The 23,405-nt window shown below is 42.6% G+C and overlaps 1 protein-coding gene across 1 annotated transcript in view; it reads right to left on the minus strand.

Annotated features, from left to right (window-relative positions):
• PDE4DIP (phosphodiesterase 4D interacting protein) overlaps positions 1-23,405 on the minus strand; it is a 356,229-nt gene that overhangs the window by 277,808 nt on the left and 55,016 nt on the right. Inside the window, exons 3-5 of the mRNA XM_081947133.1 lie at positions 13,694-13,802; positions 12,307-12,464; positions 11,621-11,738 (exon numbers count right to left, since the gene is read on the minus strand). Coding sequence (XP_081803259.1) covers positions 11,621-11,738; positions 12,307-12,464; positions 13,694-13,802 — 385 coding nt within the window. The remainder of the gene's footprint in view (positions 1-11,620; positions 11,739-12,306; positions 12,465-13,693; positions 13,803-23,405) is intronic.

Consider the following 23,405-nt stretch of genomic DNA (forward strand, 5'->3'; position numbering starts at 1 on the left):
TAGCAAATTTCCAATAGTTGAAGGGTTATCAAAGGGAAGAATGGGTGGACTTATTTTTGCATGGGTAGGACAAGAACCAATCAGTGAAAGCAGAGGGAGATCCGAACTCAAAATAAGGATTTCATTTTTATTTGTTTGTTTATTAAATTTATATGCTGCACATCTTACCTCAGGGTAACTCTGGGTAACTTACAATAATAAAACAATCTATAAACTAAAAACATAAATACTGTATTTATCACCAAATAAAACAAGAGGATGATAAAAACGTTTTGAGAGTTATAAAAATGGAATTGGAATTGGATAACCTGGAAGATGTTTTTGAAAGGGAGATAGGAGTATGGGTGGATCCTCTGGAGATTTGGCAGCTTAGGAGAACAGGGATGGGAGAAATACTTAGATGGAACAATGAAGATATAGATGTTGACAGAGACAAAGATCTAAGAGAGAAGTATGGGAGGAAAGCCAAAAAACGAATAAGAATCGAAGTATTAAAATAGGCAAGGGATGATGGCTAGAATAGAGGGTTTTCACCTTCTTTCCTTTCTTCTTTTTTCTAATATAATGATGGCCTGATTAAAAATTAAAAATAGAGGTAGAAATAAGAATATACACCTTTATATAAAGGACCATGCATTAATATAAATATATGTCTTAACATTAAGGATTAGTAACAGTGATCTGACTAGAAGACAGAATGGAAGTAGAAATAAGAATTAGGGGGATATTAGTAGTTATAATTTCTATATAAATTGAAAATAAGTAATAATTAGATGGAAAGGTGAGAGGTTGAAAGATGGTATTAGTATATATGTTCAAGAAGATCATTGACATTAGAATGGAACATTGAAATATTGAATAACTACTTTAAAATAATAAAGTTCATTAATATATAGGTTTGATTAATGGAACAATTGACTATTGTTATTTGTATTAACATGAACCATACCCAGAGGATACACTGTTCAATATCAACTTGTAAAGCATTTCCATGCTTATTATCAAGTTGACATTGAAAGAAAGGAAGGGAGAATTCCATGCATACCTTCGACCAGGGTCGGATCTCAGATTTCTATAGCAGGCATGTGAGGCGCGAAAGTTTATAATCTGCTGCAGCACTTCATTGGTAGATGTGATTTATGACACAGACACAGAGAGACGATGGGCCGCATGGGAAAAGGAAGCTTTCGCGGTGAGATGGGCACTGCTAACCTGGAGACACCTGTTGGAAAGGGGGCAGAAACCGTTCGAAGTCTGGACTGACCACAAAATTCTGGAGGCTCTCAGGACCCCGTGGAAACTATCACCCAAACAAGTCCTATGGGCAATGTTCCCTCTAAGCTGCGCGGCTGCGCGGCCACGCATGTAACAAGAAAACACAGTGCAGAAATTTCAAACTGCCGCCCAGTGTTTTTTAATGTCTTAAAAGATGACTGAAAATATCCCCCCTCCCTCCCTTCTCTCTCTCTGCACCAAATTCTCTCCTCCATCTGGTGATTGATGAAATCAAGGAAGACTGCCCGGAGACCGATGATGCTGCAGAAGGGAGAATTCCCATTGGTCCTCTGGGGCTTTGTCAGTTCCTGGGAAAACGTGATTCGCTGGTTGTAGCCTGTGTTTCTCTGCACATCCGGGGTTTCTCAGGCATTGCATTGTCTGAAGCCCAGTTCTGGGCTCAGCAGTCTTTCTGCGATCCCTTCGCTTTGCGGAGAGAGGGAAGCAGTGTGGAGTTGGACTGCCTGAGCCAAAGGGGTCCACGGGATCTTGAGACTTGATTTTTGAGCAGTACCACTCCATTCCACTCTTTCCTTTCCCTTTCTGTACTTCTATCTTCCTTTTCCTTTTCCTTTTCCTTTCCCCTTTCCTTCTTTTCCATTTCCTTTCCTTTCTCTTTTCTTTTCCTTTCCTTATTTCCTTTTCTCTTCTTTTTTCTTTTCCCTTCCCTTCCCTTTCCCTCCCTTCATCCTTTCCTTTCTTCTTTCCCATTTCCTTTCCTTTCTCTTTTCCTTTCCTTTCCTTTCTTCTTTCCTATTTCCTTTCCTTTTCCTTTCCTTTCCTTTCCTTTCCTTATTTCTTTTTCCCTTCTTTTTTCTTTTCCCTTCCCTGCCCCTCCCTTCTTCATCCTTTCCTTTCTTCTTTCCCATTTCCTTTTCTTTTTCCTTTCCTTTCTCCTTTCCTTTCCTTTTCTTTCTCTTTTCATTTCCTTTTTCCTTTCCTTTTTCCTTTCCTTTTTCCTTTCCTTTTTCCTTTCCTACTTTTCCTTTTCCTTTCCTTTCTCTTTTCCTTTCCTTATTTCCTTTTCCCTTCTTTTTTTCTTTTCCCTTCCCTTCCCTTTCCCTCCCTTCTTCATCCTTTCCTTTCTTATTTCCCATTTCCTTTCCTTTTTCCTTTCCTTCTTTTCCATTTCCTTTCTTTTTTCCTTTCCTTTTTCCTTTCCTTTTTCCTTTCCTTTCTCTTTTCCTTTCCTTTTCTTCTTTCCCATTTCCTTTTCTTTCCCTCCCCCTTCCTTCCCTTCCTTCCTGGGGATCTGAGGGAGTGGGCGGGGACCCTTTTCCTCCTTGCCCCCCTCCCCAACATGTGCTTTGATGGCAATTATGGCTAAAAAAATTTCAGGTGCTCAAGCATGAAAATGTACTGCTAAAACACTATACTTTTCCGCACACACTGAAAAAAAATTAGAGGGAACATTGCTGCAGTACAAATGCGAATGGGAGCAGGTGGTGGACACCATCATTCCCTCTACTCAAGTAGCTGCTCAAGTGACCACCAGATGACAACGCCATGACTGGCAAGACCAATCAGCAAGCGACCTAACCACGAGACTCAAAACCGAACTGCTAGCCATGGTGGAGCATTGGGTCATCCCAGGGCCTTAGCTTGGCTTTTCACCCGAGCACCAATAGGGGGACAGAGACTGAATGCTATGGTAGAGCAGTGCTACGTGAGCTATCAGCAGTCCAATTGGGCAAACCTCCTATCTCTTGCTGAGGTTGCGTACAATAATGCTGTTCACAGTAGCACGGGACTCACGCCATTCAAAGTAGTGAGTGGCATGGATTTTGTCCCAATGCCTGAGTATCCAAGGGATCCCCCCTCCTCAGTCAGTTTGACTGATTGGATGTTAAAAGCAACCTGGGAAAATGTCAAAAAACTGCTGGCTAAAGCGGCACAAACCTATAAGAAACAGGCAGATAAACATTGAGCTCTGCAACATACATTCCGGGTGGAAGAGAAGGTTTACCTCTCCACAAAATATTTGAAGTTAAAACTCCCTAGCAAGAAACTGGGGCCAAAGTTTATGGGACCATTCCCCATAGTAAAGATCATCAACCCAGTCACAGTGTCAGGCCTGCAGTGGTTCATTTAAGAATCTTTGGCCTGCCACACTCTCTCTGTCTAGCTTCATCGTTAGTATGCCTTTTCATTAAGGGGTGGGGGGAATAGCAAGGGATAGAATGTGTTGTTTTCAAAAGAAAAAAATCCTCTCTAGAAGCTCAAGGTTATTTTTTGTCACCGCACCTCGACACCTGACCGGAACCAGTGGGGTGGAGATGCCAGCATGGAAGAAGATTGGTCCATGCGATGGATTGGTGGGTGGGGGACAAGATCATGAACTTTCAACTGGGTGGGAATCCTAGGTAACTTCCAGAATTAGGATTCCCACAGATGTGCCAACATGTCTGACTTATTAAATTGGAACTTTAGAGATAGCTCTGGTGTGGACTCTGATTTAATTCTGCATGATATTTGGAACGCTGACATTATCCCAATTCTCCCTTAAAATTAATTTTTCAGCTATCCCAAGCTGGGAAGCTGTTAGGGGTACTGAATCCCAGTTCTGACCCAACCCTGGGCAGTACAAAATTTCAGTGAAGATGGAGGCAGAAAATAATTCAGCAGAGAAGGCCAAAGATAACGGTGTTAGGGTTCTAAATACCATGCAGAAATAAATCATTGTCCAAGGCAAAACATCCTTAAAGGTGCACCTCCAGCACTCCTCTGCCGCACCCCTTGCTTCTTAGCACCCCTTGCCGCTCCCTTGCCTCATAGCGCCCCCCTAAGCCATTCCACCGCCCTCCAGAGGGCGGTACCGCCCACTTTGGGAACCACTGCTATAGACTTTAGTAAAATGGTAAGATATGCAGACCTCTTAGATGAAAAAGGAGAACTAAAATCAGTACAAGATCTGAAAGCACAGGGAATAAATATGGAATGGTGGCCCTACCTACAAATTAAAACAAGATTTTAAAAGATCGGGAACAATACGGAATATATGAGACACAAGTGGAATTAGATAAAATATTACTAGGAACGGGAGGAAAAATGATCACTAGATTATATAACTTTCTTTTAAAATATAAAATGGAGGAAGAGACGGTAAAGGAGACAATGATTAGCTGGGGAAGAAATTTTGGGCATAATATAGAGTTAGAAAAATGGGATAAACTGTGGGAAAGAAATTATAAATTTACGACGGCAGTAGCTTACAAAGAAAATCTCTATAAAATGTTTTATAGATGGCATTTGCCTCCAGCGAGATTGCCTAAAATGTACCCAAATTTATCCCCTAATTGTTGGAGATGCAACCACAAGCCTGGAACATTCTATCACATGTGGTGGACGTGCCCCATCACAAGGAAGTACTGGTGCAAAATTTGGAAGTGGTTAGAAGAAATTACTGAGCGAAAAATAGAACTCAAACCAGAAACATTCTTATTAGGACTGCTGGATCAAAAATGGACAAACTCTCAATAATAATCATACACATACTCACTGCAGCCAGGATTGCCTTCCCACAAAACTGGAAAAAAATCAATACACCCTCAGATGAAACTACAATCAGGAAAATACTCGAATGCGCAGAAATGGATAAAATGACAATAGAACTAAAAGAAAGGGCACAGATATTTGTGGGTCCATGTGAGTGCCTGCAATGTTTGCAGTGATACTCGTTCAAGTGGGGCTCCAAGCACCCACAAGAGGCTTGCGTGAATGGGACTGCAAGCACCCAGGACAATGCTCATGCAAGTGAAGCTGCAACACTCGCATGAGTAGGCCTCCTAATGCCTGCGACACTCGCAGAAGTGGGGCTGTGAACACCCACACTGCTCACATGAGTGGGGCCACTTGTGCCCATAAAGAGGCTTACGCAAGTGGGGTCACGACCACCCACGATGATGGTCATGCAATTGGGGTTGCAATCATCTGTGATGCTCATCGCGATGCTTGCGTAAGTGGGCTCATGTGCCCATACAGACATGCACTCACTGGCCAGCCACCCATGAGGCCCTGTAGCAGTTAGGCTATGGCCCAGTAGTGGTCCATGGCCACAACTTAGGGACCACTGCAATAGGGAACAAACAGCTTCCATAAAAAATGACCCTATATTTGACCCTAAAGAGGAAGACCTATGGAAACATGTCACTTTTAAAAGAAAATAACCAAGAGCAAAGCTCCCTCTATCTACCATAGCCCAATCCAATGAAGCCCCTATGGAACTGAACAAACACTTTCATACCTTTCCCCAGGAGAAAATAAGCAGACACCTATAAAAGAGCAGTGGTATGATTATCAAAGCCCAATTTAGCTTAATGCCACTGAAAAAGGAAAACAAGAAATCACTACCTTTTCAGTCATGTCAGCATTTACCATTACCTTTGCCAATTGATTATTATAAATTGTTTTAATCATATTTATAAACCCCTCACCAAATTCCATCATTTGCAATTGCTTTATCATAAATTGCCAATTCACATTGTCAAAGGTTTTTTGTGCATCCAGAAATAACAACACCATTTGCTTCTCTGGGTGAGCTTCATAGTACTCTAGTGTATTCAATACAATTCTCATATTGTTTCTGATCTGTCTCTTAGGGAGGAATACATTTTGGTCTATGTGTATAAATTCATTTAAGACAATATGACAATAAGAAGGAAGAAGTGGTTCACACCATCCTTTCTTCTTCCCACCAAAAGATGGCCCAAGTCACCACCCAAAGCCAGGATAAGCTGACGACAGTGATGAAATTGGTGCTGCCAGCAGACCCATAGCTCAACAATAACAAGGACATAATGACGATGAAAGATGGCTTAGCCTAGAAGGGATCCACACTGTATGTTCCTGCGTCTTTGAGGCTGGAAGTTCTGCAGTGAAGCCATGATGCGAAACTAGGAGGCCACTTTGGATTCCTAAAAATGCTCCATCTCGCCAGGCGTCAATGTAAACGGAAGTGGAAGATTAGGTAAAAAGCTGTGCCACTTGCGCCATCATGAAAATACGGCCAGGGAAGTCCCCTGGACTACTACAATGGGTGGCCAGCCCTAGCTGATCTTGGGAAGAGATAGAAATAGACTTCATCGTTGAGCTCCCAGACAGCAGCGGGAATAGTGTAATCTGGACACCTATTGATCTGTTTTCCAAGCAGGCCCATTTCATTGCTTGCTCAAGATTACCATCCGCAAAGAAGTTAGTGAAAAGGTTTGTTAAGCACATTTACTGCCTGCATGGAGTGCCTCAGAGGATCATTTCAGACCATGGAGTTCAGTTCACCACCAAGTTCTGGAGAGAGTTCCTGAGGTCTCTTGGATCCACACAAGGACTGAGGTCAGCATTTCATCCAAGCACAAACGGAGCAGCGGAAAGGACAAATGTGATGGCGGAACAATACATCCAGTATTATGTGGACTATCAACAAGACAACTGGTTGGACTTGCTACCATTTGCCGAAGTGACGTACAATAACATGGTCCACAGCAGCACTGAATTAACTCCTTTTCAAATTACCAGTGGCATGCTATTTGTTCTCATGCCTGAACTGCCCAGTTAACCTTTCTCTTCCATGTCTCTGACTGAATGGATGGACACTCTAAAGAAAGGGTGGGAAAATATGAAAAAATATTTAGCGGAAGCAGCAGAAGCATACAAGAAGCAAGCTGATAAACACCGCTTGCTCCAACCCCCCTTTCGTGTGCGGGACAACATTTTCTTATCTACCAAATACATAAGATTAAGAATGCCTAGCAAGAAATATGGCCCAAAATTTCTAAGTCCATTCCCAATAGTGAAGATAATTAACCCAGTTATAGTTCAACCCATTGTAGCTTATTAAAGCCAGTAATTGGGTCTAGCATAAGACCATCCACCCAGCCTCCCCCTCCTCTTGTAGTGACAGAAGGGAAAACACATTATGAGGTGAAAAAAATATTAGACTCCAGGCTGTATAGGGGTCGCTTACAATATTTAGGGCATTGGAAAGGGTACTCTTTGTCCGAATCTACTTAGGTGAAAAGTTGGAACCTAAAACCTGATAAGGTAGTAAAACAATTCCATGATAAGTTGCCCAATAAGCCAAAGGGTCCCCCTGGTGGCGGGGGGGAAGAGGTGGTTAGTTCTTTTCTGTTAACCCCTACATTATCCTCTTTTCAGGAAACTGTTTTCTTCTGAGGAGAGGCCACCTGTCAGGCCTGCAGCCATATTCTTTTTGGATGTTTGGCCTGCCACACTTCTATTCTACTATGTTGTTTTCTATAGTGGGAATAGGGAGAGGGAATAGTACAGAGTAGAATGTTATGTAGCCAAAATAAAATTCCTTTCTAGATTGCCAAGGTCATTCTGTGTCTTGGTACCTCTGCATCTGACTGGAACTGAATGGGTGGAACTGCCAGCATGGCAGTGGAAGATTGGACCATGTGATGTACTTGTGGGTGTGGGGGCAAGATCATGAACTTTAACTTGAGTGGGGAAAACTGAGAAGCTTCATATTCGGGTTTTCCCAGATATGCCAGCATGGCTCTCTTAATAAATTGGAACGCTGACATCGGTTGCATTTGAATTAGTGTTATCCAACTTCAGCTGACTTTGAAAAAGCTAGGAGACATGGAGACATGTCCCCCACCCACCCACCCACTTTTAAAGTGCTACTTTAAAATCAGCCCCTCTCCTACTCACCCACCGACCCTGGATCACATGGCTGTGAAAAATATCTGAAAGACTGTTTTTAAAGCATATTAAAGACGTTTAAAACACTACTTTACAAGCTGACAACTGTTTTGGATGCCGGCACTACCCCCTCTCCTACTCACCCACTGGCCCTGGATCACATGGCTGTGAAAAACATCTGAAAGGCTGTTTTTAAAGCATTTTAAAGACTTTTAAAACATTACTTTAAGCTGGCAGCTGCTTTTCATCCCACCACTCCATGGGCCAAATATTTTGCATTGGTGGGCCATATCTGGCCCATGGGCCATTGTTTGAGGATGCTTGGTTTACACTGTCAGGAAATTTCACGTTAGTTCTAAGACTTCTAACTTCTTTTGGTCCCTCATGTGGCTAATGTTTTTTTAAAGGATTTTATTGGTTTTTAAACATTTTTGGGGAAAGGTAAGAGGGTACATAGAAAATTTTGGCAGCTCCCACGCTAATGGTCGAAAACCCTCCAAATATCACAATTTTTACAATATTAAAAACAACTTGTAAAAGATAAGCAAAAAACAGAATCTTATTCTACATTGTATCAATCATGTGTTCAATCATCTTTTCCTTTGTCACTTTCTAGTGTATCAACAATTACAAATATTTCAAATACTTTTATTTTTGTGACCTGAGCCTTTTTGATATTGCTCCTTCCTCCCTGTCCCCAGGTGGAGCCACAGCCCCCCTCCTTCATATCTTGTACCTTGCTACCCTTTTCACTACTTTCCCTATGTTCGTCCTCTAGGAGAGAAAAGTGTTTTTTAATGAAGGCTTCAGCCTCCTGCACTGTATTAATTCTAATTCTATTTCCCTCCCAAAAAAATCAACATTCCCTCTGGCAATAACCATCTAAACCAAACTCCTTTATTGCATAATTTCTTTGATAAGGAGAAATACTTCCTCCTTCTTTCTCTTATCTTTTTCAGAATTTGCTTAAGAATGGTGATTTTTTCATCTTTATATTTTAGTGGTCCTTCCCTTTGGGCCCCTAGCACCTCATCCCTTGTGGTCCTCCTGAGAAATTTAACATGTACCTCCCTTGGAACATTATGACTTCTAGCATATGCTGAATTAATCCTGTAAACCAGATCCATATCCCACCACAACTGTTCTTTATTTTTCTTAATGTATTCTGCTAAAATTGTACTCATAATATCCTTAAGGTCTTCATTTTCTGTCTCTGGTAGGTTCTGGAATCTGAGAAAAAAGGAGATTCTTTCAAATTCTATTTTTGCCATAAAGTTTTCCAAGTCTACATTTCCCTTCCGGACTGCCTTAACCTCCTCCCCCAGCCCAGCCGCCCCCTCCTCCAACACCACAATTCTCTGTTTGTTTTCTGAAATATGATGTTGAATACCTCTGAGTTCATCTTTAAGATCTGTCACCTCTTTTTTCAACTCAGTTTGACCCCTCATTATTTCTTGAAACATTTGGGTAACAGATAGTTCTTTTGAGCTCTCTCCAGACCCTTCTTGTTGTAACAATGGGAGTAATTTTCATTTCCTGCATGCTTGGACTGGAGGTGGCAGATGCAGGAGCCAAAAATGACTTGCCTGTTGGTGGTTTCTTAGGCCCCGTTGTCTGAGTTCAGAGATGGTATAAGTCTTTTACAAAGAAAATGGCATCAGCGGAGTGAGCAGCTGTGCACTCCAAGGAGGCAGGCAAATCCAAAAGGGAAAAGTTAATTCTCCTTCACAGTTCCAAGACACCGAGGCACACCAGAGAGGGGAAAGTCAAATAATCAAAGTCCAGGAAGACCACGTAACAGGAGAGGTCCAGGTTTCCCTCAGAGAGGGTAATAAAACAATACCAGAGGGATTTTTTCCCCCCGAAGGTAGTGTCAAAAGGCAGACTTCATTTGTAAGTGCAAAAACAAAGACGGAAGGGAGCCATCTTGGCTCCTCCTTTCACAGGGAGAAAAACGGAGATCTCTATAAAGTTTTTTTTTAAAAGAACAGCTCAGCAATCATCTCTTGCAATTGTGATAGCAATCTTTCTCACATAGTTAGTTCAAGTGATGAGTCAGCCTTTATTCTCTCTCCATTCCAATATAGAGAGAGCTAATTCAAATGCCGCTTAATCCAAGGGGGGGGGGTAAAGAGAAAAAACACCCCCTCTAATCTTCAGTTTCAAATAAATTGAACACGAACTTACAATAGTCTGCTGCTTATCCTTTAACGACGATTAAGGAGATCAGGATGGCTCCCCCCCCACCAGCATTCAGCTGCTCTTCCTTGGATTAATTCCTTCCTCCCGGAGCCCATTTGGCGAAAGGGTGGACAGCCCGAAGCTGTACCATGTCCCCCCTCCGCTCCCCAGCTCCTGGGGCAAGGCTGAAAAACACCCCCGCCAGGTGCCACTGAGTCCGGGAGGTTCCAGCGAGCCGCCCTGAGGCAGGAGACCCCTCCAAGGCCCCCTGTGCTCCTTATGGAGCCCACCGAGGAGACGAGCGGCGGACAGCATGTCCGTCGCCTGCAGGAACTGGTAGTGATCTCCCCTCATGTGGCTAATGTTGATGTTGCCCCCTTGATATAGATTGTGTCAGGTTCCAAAGGGTAATGAAAATAGCCAAACATGGAGATGGTTTGAAAATGCAGTTTATCTTCTTCCTCCAGCATTAACTGACCAACAAAGCACTAAGGCAATGAATAAATTGTCAGAGCTGACACCCAGTGCTCCTCACCACCTTTTATAGTTACTTGGTAATTAGGCTAAACCCCCCCCATCCCCGCGTGCACACACCCATCACTCGTGACCCAGAGTGAAAACCATCCGGTAATCAATCATGGATTGTTCAGTCAGTTATCAGTTCTGGAATGTTCTCAGTGGAAACCTCCTGGCAGTCAAACATGAAAAGCTTTGTAGCGTTCTCAGCTGGACTGCTTGTGGAGGAGGGAAATCTCCATCTGGTAAGCACGAGTCTTGGCAGCTGGCCCAGTTGTCCCTCCCGAATGCAGCTGGAGCTGACAGATTGTGTTATTCATTATCTGTATGATACAGTTTGTATCTATTTCCCCTGATTGTTTGGGAGATCTGTAGTCTGTGCCTATGTCAATGGCATTCATTTTTTTCCTTTTATACAAGTAGTCCTTGAGGAATGACAGGCCATTTAATAAACATTTGAAGTTACAACCCCCTCCCCCCCAAAGCTAAGTTCCAATTTCAAAGTTACAACCTGCAGCATCCCCACACCCATTCACCTTTATGACTGACTACAGAGATGCTGCAGCATACTTGCCCACCTATTTCCCTCCCATCCTGTCTTGCCAGATCCCTAGAGGCACTGGGCCTGCTTTGCTACCTAACCCCCATCAAGTTCCATTCACTCCTCCCCACCTCCCCTGTGATCATTCAGTTACTTAACTTTCAAAGATATCCAAAACTCAGGAGGTCAGGGTAGGGAAGGTTGCTCCCTTGCTGAGCCATTACTGAGCCATGTGGCACAATCAAGGAGAAGAAATCCTGCTGGTTTTGCTTCCCTCACAATCCTTTCCTCCCAAGCACCAGCTGCCCTAACTGCGGGGGGGGGGGGGGGAGCTAACCAGTTCTGTTATCTATTCAAACATCCTAGTTAACTTTCTTTCTAAAGTCATCTCATAGATCCATTAACCTAGTCCTGTAAAACCATATGTAGAAGTTCTATTATTACCTGGACTTTAGTTTGTTCAGGTTTCTCCAGACTTAGTGACAGATTCAGTTCCTTTGTAGATTGTAATTCAAGGAGTTGTTCCTTCCCTTTCATATTCTTTATCAACTCATTAATCTTCCTATAAGGAGAAATGGATTGATTAATTTAGAAGAGAAACACTTGATAGTTGGTTTTGACTGCTTTTTGGATGGCAGTTGGTCCATACCAAGCATTTATAATCAACCATTTAATGTTTTTGAGAGTAAAATTGATGATGATGATAACACCACAACAAGAAGTGCTATTACAATAATTACTACTACTGATATAAATATTTATTTTTTTCTAAGGGATGAGGCAAAAAAGAACTAAATTTGATTTGATTTAAATTGAATTAAAAATTAAATTGTGTAGCTAATATTATTTACTATATGGATATTTTTCTACTATGAAATTAATATAAAATTATTAGTGCAACTTTTGAAAGAGCTCTGATGCTGCAATTCAAGCTTTGTTCCATCATATATCAGTAGGACTCAAAATTAAACATATAACACATATCAGAAAGAGAAAACTAAGTTTGTTTAGGCCTCTATTCAGAAGGATTTAAAATGAAAAGTAAAACACATTTCTTGAACATCACAAAATATTTTCTTCTCATGGGTGGAATTCATAGATGTAATAATACAAAAGCCACATATACGCACTTGTCCTTCTTTGCTATAAGAAGTGTCTGGCTTTTTTTAATTTCATCTTGCTTCTTAGAAAGATCCATCAGCTGCTTGTTGAGTTCCAGACTGTGTTTCTTTTCAACTTCAGCTAAGGTTGCCATCTTCTCTGCTTTGGTCCTTTCAGATTGCACCTCCTGGAGAGAGAACCCAGGATGACATCAGACATAATATTTACACTCCAGAAGTCTTAGACAATTGAATATTGTACTGTATTGCACTGGAATATGAAGATGCATAACTTATCATGGTGGCTGTTACTATATCTAAATCAGAGACCAGGGGGTTTGAAAATCATGTTAATTCATATTTATATGTTAAAGATTAAAGTTAATGGCTGTGGGCTCCTGGAAAAATGATTGTATGGTAAAGCCTGGTGGCTATTCACATGCACCAATTGATCATTTTCTTGTAACTAAATAAATGCAAGAACATTTAACATTAACATTCTGTTATGACCCGGGGTGGGGCATGAAAGCAACACTGGTAATACAAAGGATGGAATCTCCTTTTATTGAACCAACAAGTGTTGCTGGCAAGTACAACACTTATTCCTGACAAAAGCCCCTCCTTCCAGCATCTCCTTAAATCCCATTCCCAGGTGAGCCTTGTGAAGAGGGTTAGGGTGCCCTCCTCCTGAGTAGTTGGGTTACCCTGCTCTGACTCTACCTCCTCTCCATTCTCCATGCTCATAGATTGGGCAAGGGAGGCAGTTGCTCGTCTCCAGACCTCCTTTGCTCCTCTGCTCTGCTGCCTGCCCTTTCCATCTCCTCTTCCCTTACTCAGTCATCCTGTGCCCTTTCTTCCTCTCTGGTGACCCTTTTGAGACCTGAGGGACCTGGAACTATCTTGTCCTGCTCTTCCAGTTGTTCCTCCTGGGCCAGAGAGGCTGCGCCCTTTTCCTTCATCAGCCCCAGCTCCATCTCCCCCTCCCCCTCAGAACTTGGCTCCGATGGGGCAATGACACATGAACATTTCTTCCAAATTCTCTAAAGTAATTTCTAAACACACTTCAGTCCTTTTGGACATGCTTATAAATCATGCCCATTACTAGCCTTTGCAACCATGTGGCTCCCTAATGTTTTCTTTCAATGAAATAGAAAAATAATTCACCCCAGTGGAAACACCACTTTCAGCTGCAATAAATAGAATAATGGAATCCAGAATATCCACAAAATATCCACAAAACTAGCATACTGGAATAATGCAACAACAAATATTCAATGTTGTGCTTTAAAATAAGATTGGCTTTAGTTTGAAGGATTTTTTTCTGTGAGGCTTTGCGAACTTGTCTATAGCCACATCAGTGAATTATGCAATAGTATGGTTTGATGGAGTCAACTAAAATAGTCAGTATTTTTCTTACCTCATGTAGTGCCTGGATTTTTTTCCCCAGGGTTTCATAGACATGTTTATTCTTTGGTAGATGGCAGATCTCAGCTTCATCTTTATTGCTCTGATTCTCTGCTTCTGTCCTGAAATTCATAGTTTCAGTTGATGGTCAAAGAATGAAAAATATGCTTTCTTTCTAATCTAGTAAACCATAGTATTCTGGAAGTTTGGCCAAACAGTTTGGATCAGCATTGGTCCAAAACAACAAAGCCTGGCAAGTTTGGTTGTTCTAAATTTTAGTGGAAATAAAATATTTGTGAACGCCATGTGATTTTATAGGATAAGTAGGGCATGGTTAGTGTGCATCAAACTCTCTCCTCTCTCCTGCCTTGTCTCTATACAAGGCTGCATCTTCTTTGCCACTGCCATTGCTACTGTTCCACTACCCATATGCCACTATTCTGCCCAGTGGTGTGTTTCAAAATTTTTTACTACCTATTCTGTGGGTAGGGCCTATTTTGTGGGTGTAGCTTAGCAGTCATGTGACTGGGTGGGTGTCAGCGTTTCAAATATCATGCAGAAATAAATCAGAGTCCAAGGCAGAGTTATCCTTTTTTTATTGAAAAGTTTTAGTAGAATTTACAGATATTTCCCCTTCCCTCCCTCCACCCCAACCCTGCCACCCCTTCAACCCTCCCTCCCCCCAACTTTTCAGAGCAAAATACAGGGTATAAACATTTAACAATCATACACTAGTTTAAGCTAACCAACTATAACATCTTACCTCCCTCTTGTACTTTAACTCCCCTTTTATTAAGCTAAGTTTGGATAAACTATAACATTCCTTATTCATTCATAAGCTAATTGAAGTTCCTTAGTCCAATGTTTATTTAAATATAGTCAATCCATCTTCTCCATTCCAACTTGTGTTTTTCCTCTGAATAGTCTTTCCAATATGCTGAAATTTTAGCCGTCTCTGCTAAATTAATTACTTTTAACGTCCAATCTTGAATAGTAAGCAATTCTTCCTTCTTCCAGCAATCTTGTTGCCATTATCAAATTCAGAATCAAATTAGTTTCTATAATTGTACAGTCTGTAATTATACCTAGCAAAAACAACTGAAGAGTGAACTTTATCCTCTTTTTGAGAATATTTTAAATAATCCACCATATTTTTATCCAAAATGCTTTAGCTTCTTTACAAATCCACCATACATAATAATACATAGCATCGACACAATCACATTTCCAACATTTAAATTATAAATTGGAATACACACAAGCTAACTTTTTAAGATCTAAAGACCGTCTATAAAACATCTTATAAAAACTCTCTATCAAGTTTTAATCTTGCATAATTTTTTCATTTCTTACTCAAATCTTTTCCTATATTCCCATCATTATTAGACAAAATTATCAATACCTTTCTACCATTCTTCCATATTTGCATCTTTTTTTCCTTTTTTTAAAATCTTGGTATCATTTAAAGAAAAAATAAAAACTTAAACAAGACTTTCATTTTATTACTATTATCCTTCCCAGCAAAAACTATTGTAAGTTCTCCCATTTATCCATCTCTATCTATATTTTGTGCATAATGGTCATAATTATACTTATGTAATCTCCTATTTAAAATTGTAATATAGAGTCCTAAGTGGATAACCTTTTTTACTATCTCACATCCTGTTATTTTTCTGATTCTTCTTTTGAATTTATCCTGGGGATGGTGGATATCCAGCCTTTAGTACCTTACTGTAAAAATCTTTTGCCTTCCAAACTGAATTAAGACAATATCTTTCTTCTAAATAATTCACCACCAATCCGGCTGGGGCCTCCCATCTATACTGTATCTGGCGATTTCTAAGTTCATCAACTAGGAATGCATAATCCTTTCTGGATCTCAATATTTTAAAAGGAATTTCCTTCAGTACTGCCACCTCCTGTCCTGCCACCTGTAGTTTGCTTTCGTAAGTCGCTTGTAATATTCCATTCCTTGTTTTCCTGGTAACAAAATAGATTACAATATATCTTGGTAGTTGTCTCTGTCTGGCAATCCATGAATTAACATGATATTTTTTTTCAATCTGCCAATCATATTCTGCTTTTGGTTCACCAATTAACTGAGCAAAAGCTTCTGCAAAGATTTCTTTCAAATTTTCTTGGTTATTTTCTTTCAGGCCTCTTATTCTCAAAGCAAATTCCATCACTCTGTATTGTATCATTGTAACTTCTGCCTCTGATTTTTCAATCTTGATTTGAATCTCATCAACTTTATTCTACAAATTCACATTAGACTGAGTAATTTCTTCCACCCTGTCATCCAATGATGTTACAAAAGCAAACAAACCCTTAAACGTATCCACTATATCCTCTTATTTGTTGATTACTGGTTTGAATTAAGTCCTTAATTTCAGACATTTCATCAGACACATCTTTAAGAGCAGATGTAATTTTTTCTTGCAGAAATGAGGCTTGTGCCTTTAAAGCACCTTGGAGAGCTTCAAATGTCACTCTTTGTGTATCCACTAAAGATAATAAAGACTGCAATTTAGGTGGCTGGGCCGGGTGACTTCCAGCACTCTTAGAGGCACTTATTTTGATTTGTTTTTTTTTTATTGTTCAAATTTTATTGATTTTAAAAGTTTTACAGAGAAAAGGGATTATAGGGTTATGGAACATTTTGACAGCTACATCGTGCGGGGGGAGAAGCCCCCCCAGGTCTCACAACTTTTACAAACAAAAATAAAAAAATACCGACATTTACATAAGTATTAGCAGTTTTGAGTTTAACACAAAATCATCAGTATGTTTCAATCATTTGTTTTGTATCACTTCCATAAAGGTACATTGTAACAACAATTGCAATAATGTTTCAAATCACTTTTGTGATCTGAGTCTTCTAGTTGTCACATCCTCCCCCCCGTCCACTGGCAGAGCTTCAGCCTCTCCCTCCTTTGTTTCTTGTGTAACATCCCTCATTTCACCTAAGAGAGCACTGTGATTTTTAGTGAAAGCCTCTGCTTCCACTACTGTGTTGATTCTAATTCTACTGCCCTCCCAGAAAATCAACATGCCTTCTGGTAATAGCCACCTAAACCACCCATTATTGTATAATTTTTTTGCTAAGAAGGAATATTTCCTTCTGTTATCTCTTACTTTCTTTGGGATCTGTTTAAGGATGGTTATTTCTTTATCCTAATATTTTAATGGTCCTCCCCTTTGAGCTCCTAGAACCTCATCTCTTGTAGTTTTTCTAAGAAATTTAACATCAACTCCCCTTGGAACATTGTGTGTTCTTGCATAGGCTGAATTAACCCTATAGATCAGGTCAATATCCCACCAAAGCTGTTGTTTATCTCTGTTAATATATTCTGCTAGTATTGTGGTCATAATCTCCTTAAGATCGTCATTCTCAACTTCTGGCAAGTTTTGGAACCTAAGGAAAAAAGACATCCTTTCAAATTCCATTTTTATCATCTGATTTCCAAATTCTACATTCCCTCTTTGGATTGTCTTCATCTCGTCTCTCATCCCAACTGCACCCTCCTCCAGTACACCTATCCTCTGTTCATTCCATGTGGTTTGCTGTTTTGTCTCTCTGAGCTGTTCATTTAAGTCCTGCAGTTGTTTTTTGATTTCGTCCTGTCCCTTTAAGATGAATTGAAGCATCTGATGAATAGACAAATCCTTTATTTTGATTTGTTTTGAAGGCATTTCCGAATATTCAAATCAGACTTTCCAACAACCAAATTATTGAGTCCAAAAAGTCCACTTAATCCCCAAACTTGTTAAATCTTATAGCTCATTAGTAAACCAAAATTGTTTTCTTTAATCTTGAGCTCTTGAGTCTTTTAACGACGTTAACAAACATTTAACAAATACTTTCCTTTTAAGTTTCGCTTTGATCACACCCTTTTACTTGCAGAAGCCATCTTTATTACCCTTTGTTCTCCTCAATCTTCACAGAAGGAAGTGATACTGCATTGGAGTTAAAATTTATACTTGCAATTATAATCGCTCCTGTCTTTGCTCTGCCTGCTTCTTATTCAATTATAGATTAAAACATTGATTGCAGGGGTGGTCATGGTGTTTTGTTTCTGCTGCAGCAGAAGTGTCCCAAGATGCAGAGCCTTGTCGGGCTGCTGGGGGGCTCTCACCCTTCAAGCCCCAAAATTGCTCCTGGGGGTCTATGGGGAGCTCTACCCTTGCCCGACTGCTCTCCTCCCCCTCTTTTCCCGAGGGGAGAGTTTTCAAGCCGCTTGACAGCTGATTTACGCTGTTCTAGCAGCTTAAACGCGATCACGAGGCTGGGGTTCCCAAAGGAACGTCCTTCAATGCCTACGGTGCCACCGGAAGAAGGCAGAGTTATCCTTAAAGTTCCAATTTAATAAAACAGACATGTTGGCACATCTGTGAAATTCCAACTCTGAAGTCACTTCCTGGAATTCCACCCAGTTGAAAGTTCATAATCTTATGCCCACTCCCATAAATCCATCACATGGTCCAATCTTCTTCTTCCAACTCCACCCCGCTGGTTCTGGTCAGGTGTTGAGGTGCAGAGACAAAAGATGACCTTTGCTTCTATAAAGGAATGACAACAACACATTCCACAATTCTACTCCTTTCTATTCACCCCCTCCCAATTACTACAATATTGAAATAGTATAGTGAAGTGAAAGAAAGTGTGGCAGGCCAAAGATTCTTAAAGGAACCACTGCAGATCTGACAGGCGGCCTCTCTTCAAAAAGAAAATGGTTTCTGGAAAAGAGAATTAAAATTAGAAGTTACCATACACAATTAACCACCTCTACCTCCCCCAGGGTGACCCTTTGGCTTGTTGGGGAACTTCTCATGGAATTGTTTCACTAAGTTATCTGCTTTTAGATCCCAACTTTTCACCCACGTAGCTTCAGACAAAGAGTACCCCTTCCAATACACAAAATATTGTAAGCGACCTCTATGCAGCCTGGAATATTAGATTTTTTTCACCTCATAATGTGTTTCCCCTTCTACCACTACAAGAGGAGGGGGAGCTTGGGTGGATGGCCTTATGCTAGATCCCATTACTGGTTTCAACAAGCTACAATGGAATACCGGGTAAATTTTCCCTAGAATTCTGGGTAGGCTGAGTCGAACTGTAACTGGGTTAATTATCTTTTCTATTGGGAAAGGACCTAGAAATTTTGGACCTAATTTCTTATTAGGCATCCTTAATCTTATGTATTTAGTAGACACAAAAACTTTGTCCCTACCTAAGAGTGGGGTTGGAGGGAGCGATGTTTATCAGCTTGCTTCTTGTAGGCTTTTGCCACATCTGCTAGGGCCTTCTTCATATTTTCCCATCCCTTATTTAGTGTGTCCACCCATTCATTCAGAGACATGGAGGAGGGAGGTTCTTCAGGCAGCTCAGGCATGGGAACAAATTCCATGCCATTGGTAATCTGGAAAGAAGTTAATCTGGTACTGCTGCATTATTATATGCCACTTCGACGAAGGGTAGCAAGTCCGACCAGTTGTCTTGCTGATAGTCCACATAACACCGGATGTATTGTTCCACCATCGCATTGGCCCTCTCTACTGCCCCATTTGTGCTAGGATGAAATGCTGAGCTGAGTCCCTGTGCGGACCCGATGGATTTGAGGAACTCTCTCCAGAACTTGGCGGTAAACTGAACTCCGAGATCTGAAATGACCCTTTTTGGCACCCCATGAAGACGATAAATGTGTTTCACAAACATTTTCGCTAATTTCTTTGCGCAGGCCTGAGCAAGCGATGAAATGCACTTGCTTGGAAAACAAATCAATAGCTGTCCAGATTACTCTATTACTGCTGCTGTCTGGGAGCTCGACAATGAAGTCCATTGCGATCTCTTCCCATGGTCGGCTAGGACTGGCCATTCATTGTAGTAGTCCAGGGCGCTTTCCCGGCCGGGTTTTCATCGTGGCACAAGTAGGACAGCTTTTTACATAATCTTACACCTCCGATTTCATCTTTGGCCACCAAAAGTGATGCCTGGCAAGATGGAGAGTTCTTAGGAATCCAAAATGGCCTCCTAGTTTTGCATCATGACTCCGCTGTAGCACTTGCAGCCTCATCTCTGCAGGGATGCACAGTTTGGACCCCTTCCAAGCTAAGCTATCATTCACCATTAGGATGTCCTTGTTGTTGTTGAACCACAGATCTGTCCAGAGGGCTGCTTTCAGCTCGGTCTTCAGCTTATCTTGGCTTTAAGTGGTGACTTGAGTTGCCTTTGGTGGATAACTTCTTCCTTCTTACTGTCAAACTGGGATTTTCTTGGCAGAGCATCTGCTAACAGGTTCTTTCCTGTGGGGTGTGTTTAATTTTGAATTTGAACCTTTGGAAATATTGGGCCCAGTGAACTTGTTTGGGGGATAACTTCTGATGAGCAAGGAGAGCTTCGAGGTTTTTATGATCAGTCCAGACCTCAAACGGTATATCCCCTTCTTCCAGGAGATTTCTCCAGGTGAGCATGCTCCACCTGATTGTGAATGCCTCTTTCTCCCAAATGGCCCACCTTCTTTCAGTAGCGGTGAGTTTCTTGGAGATGTAAGCACATGGCAAGAGGTGGCCTTCTTTACTCTTTTGCAGTAGTACTGTGGCTATCACGACATCACTGGCATCCGTTTGGATTATGAATGGTCACTCTAGATCGGGGTGTTGCAATATGGGCTCTTGGGCAAAGAGTCATTTTAATTTCTCAAAGGCTTTTTGACAGTCCATTGTCCATTTTAATGGTTGGTTGGCTTTCGGCTTTGTTGGGGAAGGGCCCGTCTTTAATAGCTCAGTCAATGGTAGGGCAATTTCAGCGAAGGTCGGAATGAACTGTGTATAAAAATTTGCAAATCCAAGGAAGCATTGCAGTTGTTTGCGAGTGCTTGGAGGTTTCCAATCTAACACCACTTTTACTTTTCCTGGATCCATTTCTACCCCCTTGTTGGAGATACGATACCCCAGGTAACCTAGTGAGGTCTTGTGAAACTCACACTTCGATAATCTTGCGTATAGTTTGGCAGCTAGAAGTTTTTTCAGGACTTGCCATACCAGTTTCACATATTCTTCCAGGGTCTCAGAGAAGATCAAGATGTCATCTAAATAGATGAGTACTCTGCGGTACAGGTGGTCATGTAGCACTTCATTTACGTACTGCATGAATACTGTGGGTGCTCCTTATAGTCCAAAAGGCATGACTTTGTACTGGAAACTGCCCAGAGGAGTGTTAAAAACAGTCTTCCACTCATCCCCTTTTCGGATTCGTATACGGCAGTGGCGTAGCGTGGGGGGTGCAGGGGGGGCCGGCCGCACCAGGCGCAACGTCTGGGGGGGGGCGCCCTGACTCGCCCCGCGCCACCCTTTGCCGGACTGTGGCCACCTCTTTCTGCGCCCGGCTCGGCCCGCAAACTAAGCTCCCCGGCCCCGGCCCGCCCAGGCCCCTCCTGCGCACCGCCTACCTCCCAGCGGAGCCGGCAAGACCCGCCGCGCCGTCCCTGCAGGAGCCGAAGGAGAGCGGCGCTGCGCTCCGTCTGCCCACCGCTGCAACGCCACCACGTCCTCCCGCTCCTCCTGGAGCGCCCTGGGGAGCCGGCGCCTTCCTGAAGCCCCCGGTGCGCCTCCCACCCCCGCGGCACCTGCTTCCCTTCAGTCGAGCCTTTCCCCGCTGCCCTTCGAGCTCCTCCTCGGGAGGAAGGCAGGAGGCCAGCATGGAGAGCCTCACTTGACTGATGCCGACCCAGGGGCAGCTGCAGTCGGGCCGCCCTTGGGTTAGGGGGCGCAAATTACTTGCCTTGCCCCGGGTGCTGACAACCTATGCTACGCCACTGGTATACGGTAATACACCTCTCTCAAGTCCAGCTTGGTGAAGATCTTGCCTTTAGCCAAGTGGTTCAACATATCTTTCATGAGGGGGAGGGGATAGGTGTTCTTTTTGCATACCACATTCAAAGCTCGTAGATCCACACAGAGGTGAACTCCGCCATCTTTCTTGTCTCTGAAGAGCACTGGAACTGCTACTTTCGATTTTGCTGGTTCAATAAAACCCCTTTTTAAATTGGTGTCGATGTAGTTCCTCAATTCCATCATCTCCTTGGGAGTCATAGAGTACATTTTTGGCTTTGGTAAGGTTGCCCCAGGTTTGAAGTCTATTGCACAATCTGTGGGGAGGTGAGGTGGAAGGTAGTTTCCGTCTTCCTCACTGAACACACTGAACAGTAGATCTTTGGGACTTGTTGGATCCCTGGAGGTTTGGTGTTTGCTGCGGTTGCTGCAGGTTCTGGATGGTTTGGGCTGTTGGGTCCAATCGTTCCTGGGTGGCCTTTTGGCTCCACTGGTGGTAACGGCCCAAACCCAATAATCAATTTTCTAATGCCGTCCTCCCACTTTATAGTAGGTGCCCACTTGCCCAATCATGCAAGTCCCAAGATAATTGACTCCTGCATTCTAGGGGCCACGATGAATCTGAGGAACTCATAGTGGCTGCCTATTATCAGCTTTAGTAACTCGGTGATCTTCATAGCCAGAGCCTCCCCAATTAGGGTTCCATCTACTTGCTCAAACCGAATAGGATGGGTTAGGGGTCTTGTGCATATACCTAGTTGCTCCACTATTGACATGCTGATTAAGTATTGGGTGCAGCCGGTATCTACGATCGCCCCAACTTCCCCTTCTACCCCCATTTTTGGTACTTGGAGTTTGGCTTTTATCTGAAAGGGGAGATAGGTGCACTCACCATTGGGTCGTCTTCAGCATTTTCTTCCTCCTCCTTCGAGGTGGCAGGGGCTTCTTCATTGGCATGGCTCTCTGCCTCCGTTGGCTGTTGTACCAGACAACCCTTTTCTGGTGGTTTTATGGTGGTTTTTCTCATTGCGCTGGCAGGTGGTTGGCACGGTTGTGGAACAGGGGCTGGCGCCTGGCATTTTGATGCCCTGTGGCCAAGCTGACCACATCAGTAGCACTTTATAATGGGCCCTGAGGAACGAGGGGTTGGTGGAGGCTTTTGGGTTTGCTGCCTCTGCGTTCGGTGGGCCAAAGGATTTTTGGCAGGGGTTCCGGTACCAGGCTTTCGATAGGTGTTAATCTCGTGGTCCAGTATGATTGCAGTGGTGTACCAATACTGGAGATGTTCTGGGGTCCCTCTTATGGCACAAGCTTCTTTCAGTTTGGGATCTAAGGCCTTTTTGAACGTGTAGACCAAGAGTCTTTCTGGCCAGTATCGTAGTATCCCAGCTATTCTCCGGAACTCCCAAACTAATTTCTTCATGGGACGACCACCCTGTCACAATTCCTGGATCTGGTCTTCAGCATCCACATGTTGGGCCACATGGTTAAATCACATCAGTTGGATGAACCCAGTTACATCATCTAACTCAGGAGCTGCTTCCTCATGGAGCTCCCCTATTCATTGTGCAACCTCTCTTTCATTCATTCTCCTCGGATATTTCTTGGATCAACTCTCGATCAGACGGGTATTGTGGGCCTACTTGGTCAACGTACGCCAATACTCGATTCATGAAGTAAGTCAGCTTATCTGGGGTCCCGTTGAATGTTGCACAAAACCGTGGGGTGTTGGAGGAGGGGGCGCTGGTAGTTGAACAGGGGCAGCCTGTTGGCCTGCTGCCTGGGGTAGTAAGCCCCTTTGTTGGGCCACACCCATCGGTTGGGCAAAAGCCTGTTGAGGCATTGCTGGGGGGGGGGGGTGGACCTGGTGGCAGTCCCAGTCCCTGGTTCTGCCC

Source organism: Natrix helvetica, assembly GCF_964273705.1.
Source record: "Natrix helvetica genome assembly, chromosome: 3".
NCBI classification, from domain to species: Eukaryota; Metazoa; Chordata; class Lepidosauria; order Squamata; family Natricidae; genus Natrix; species Natrix helvetica.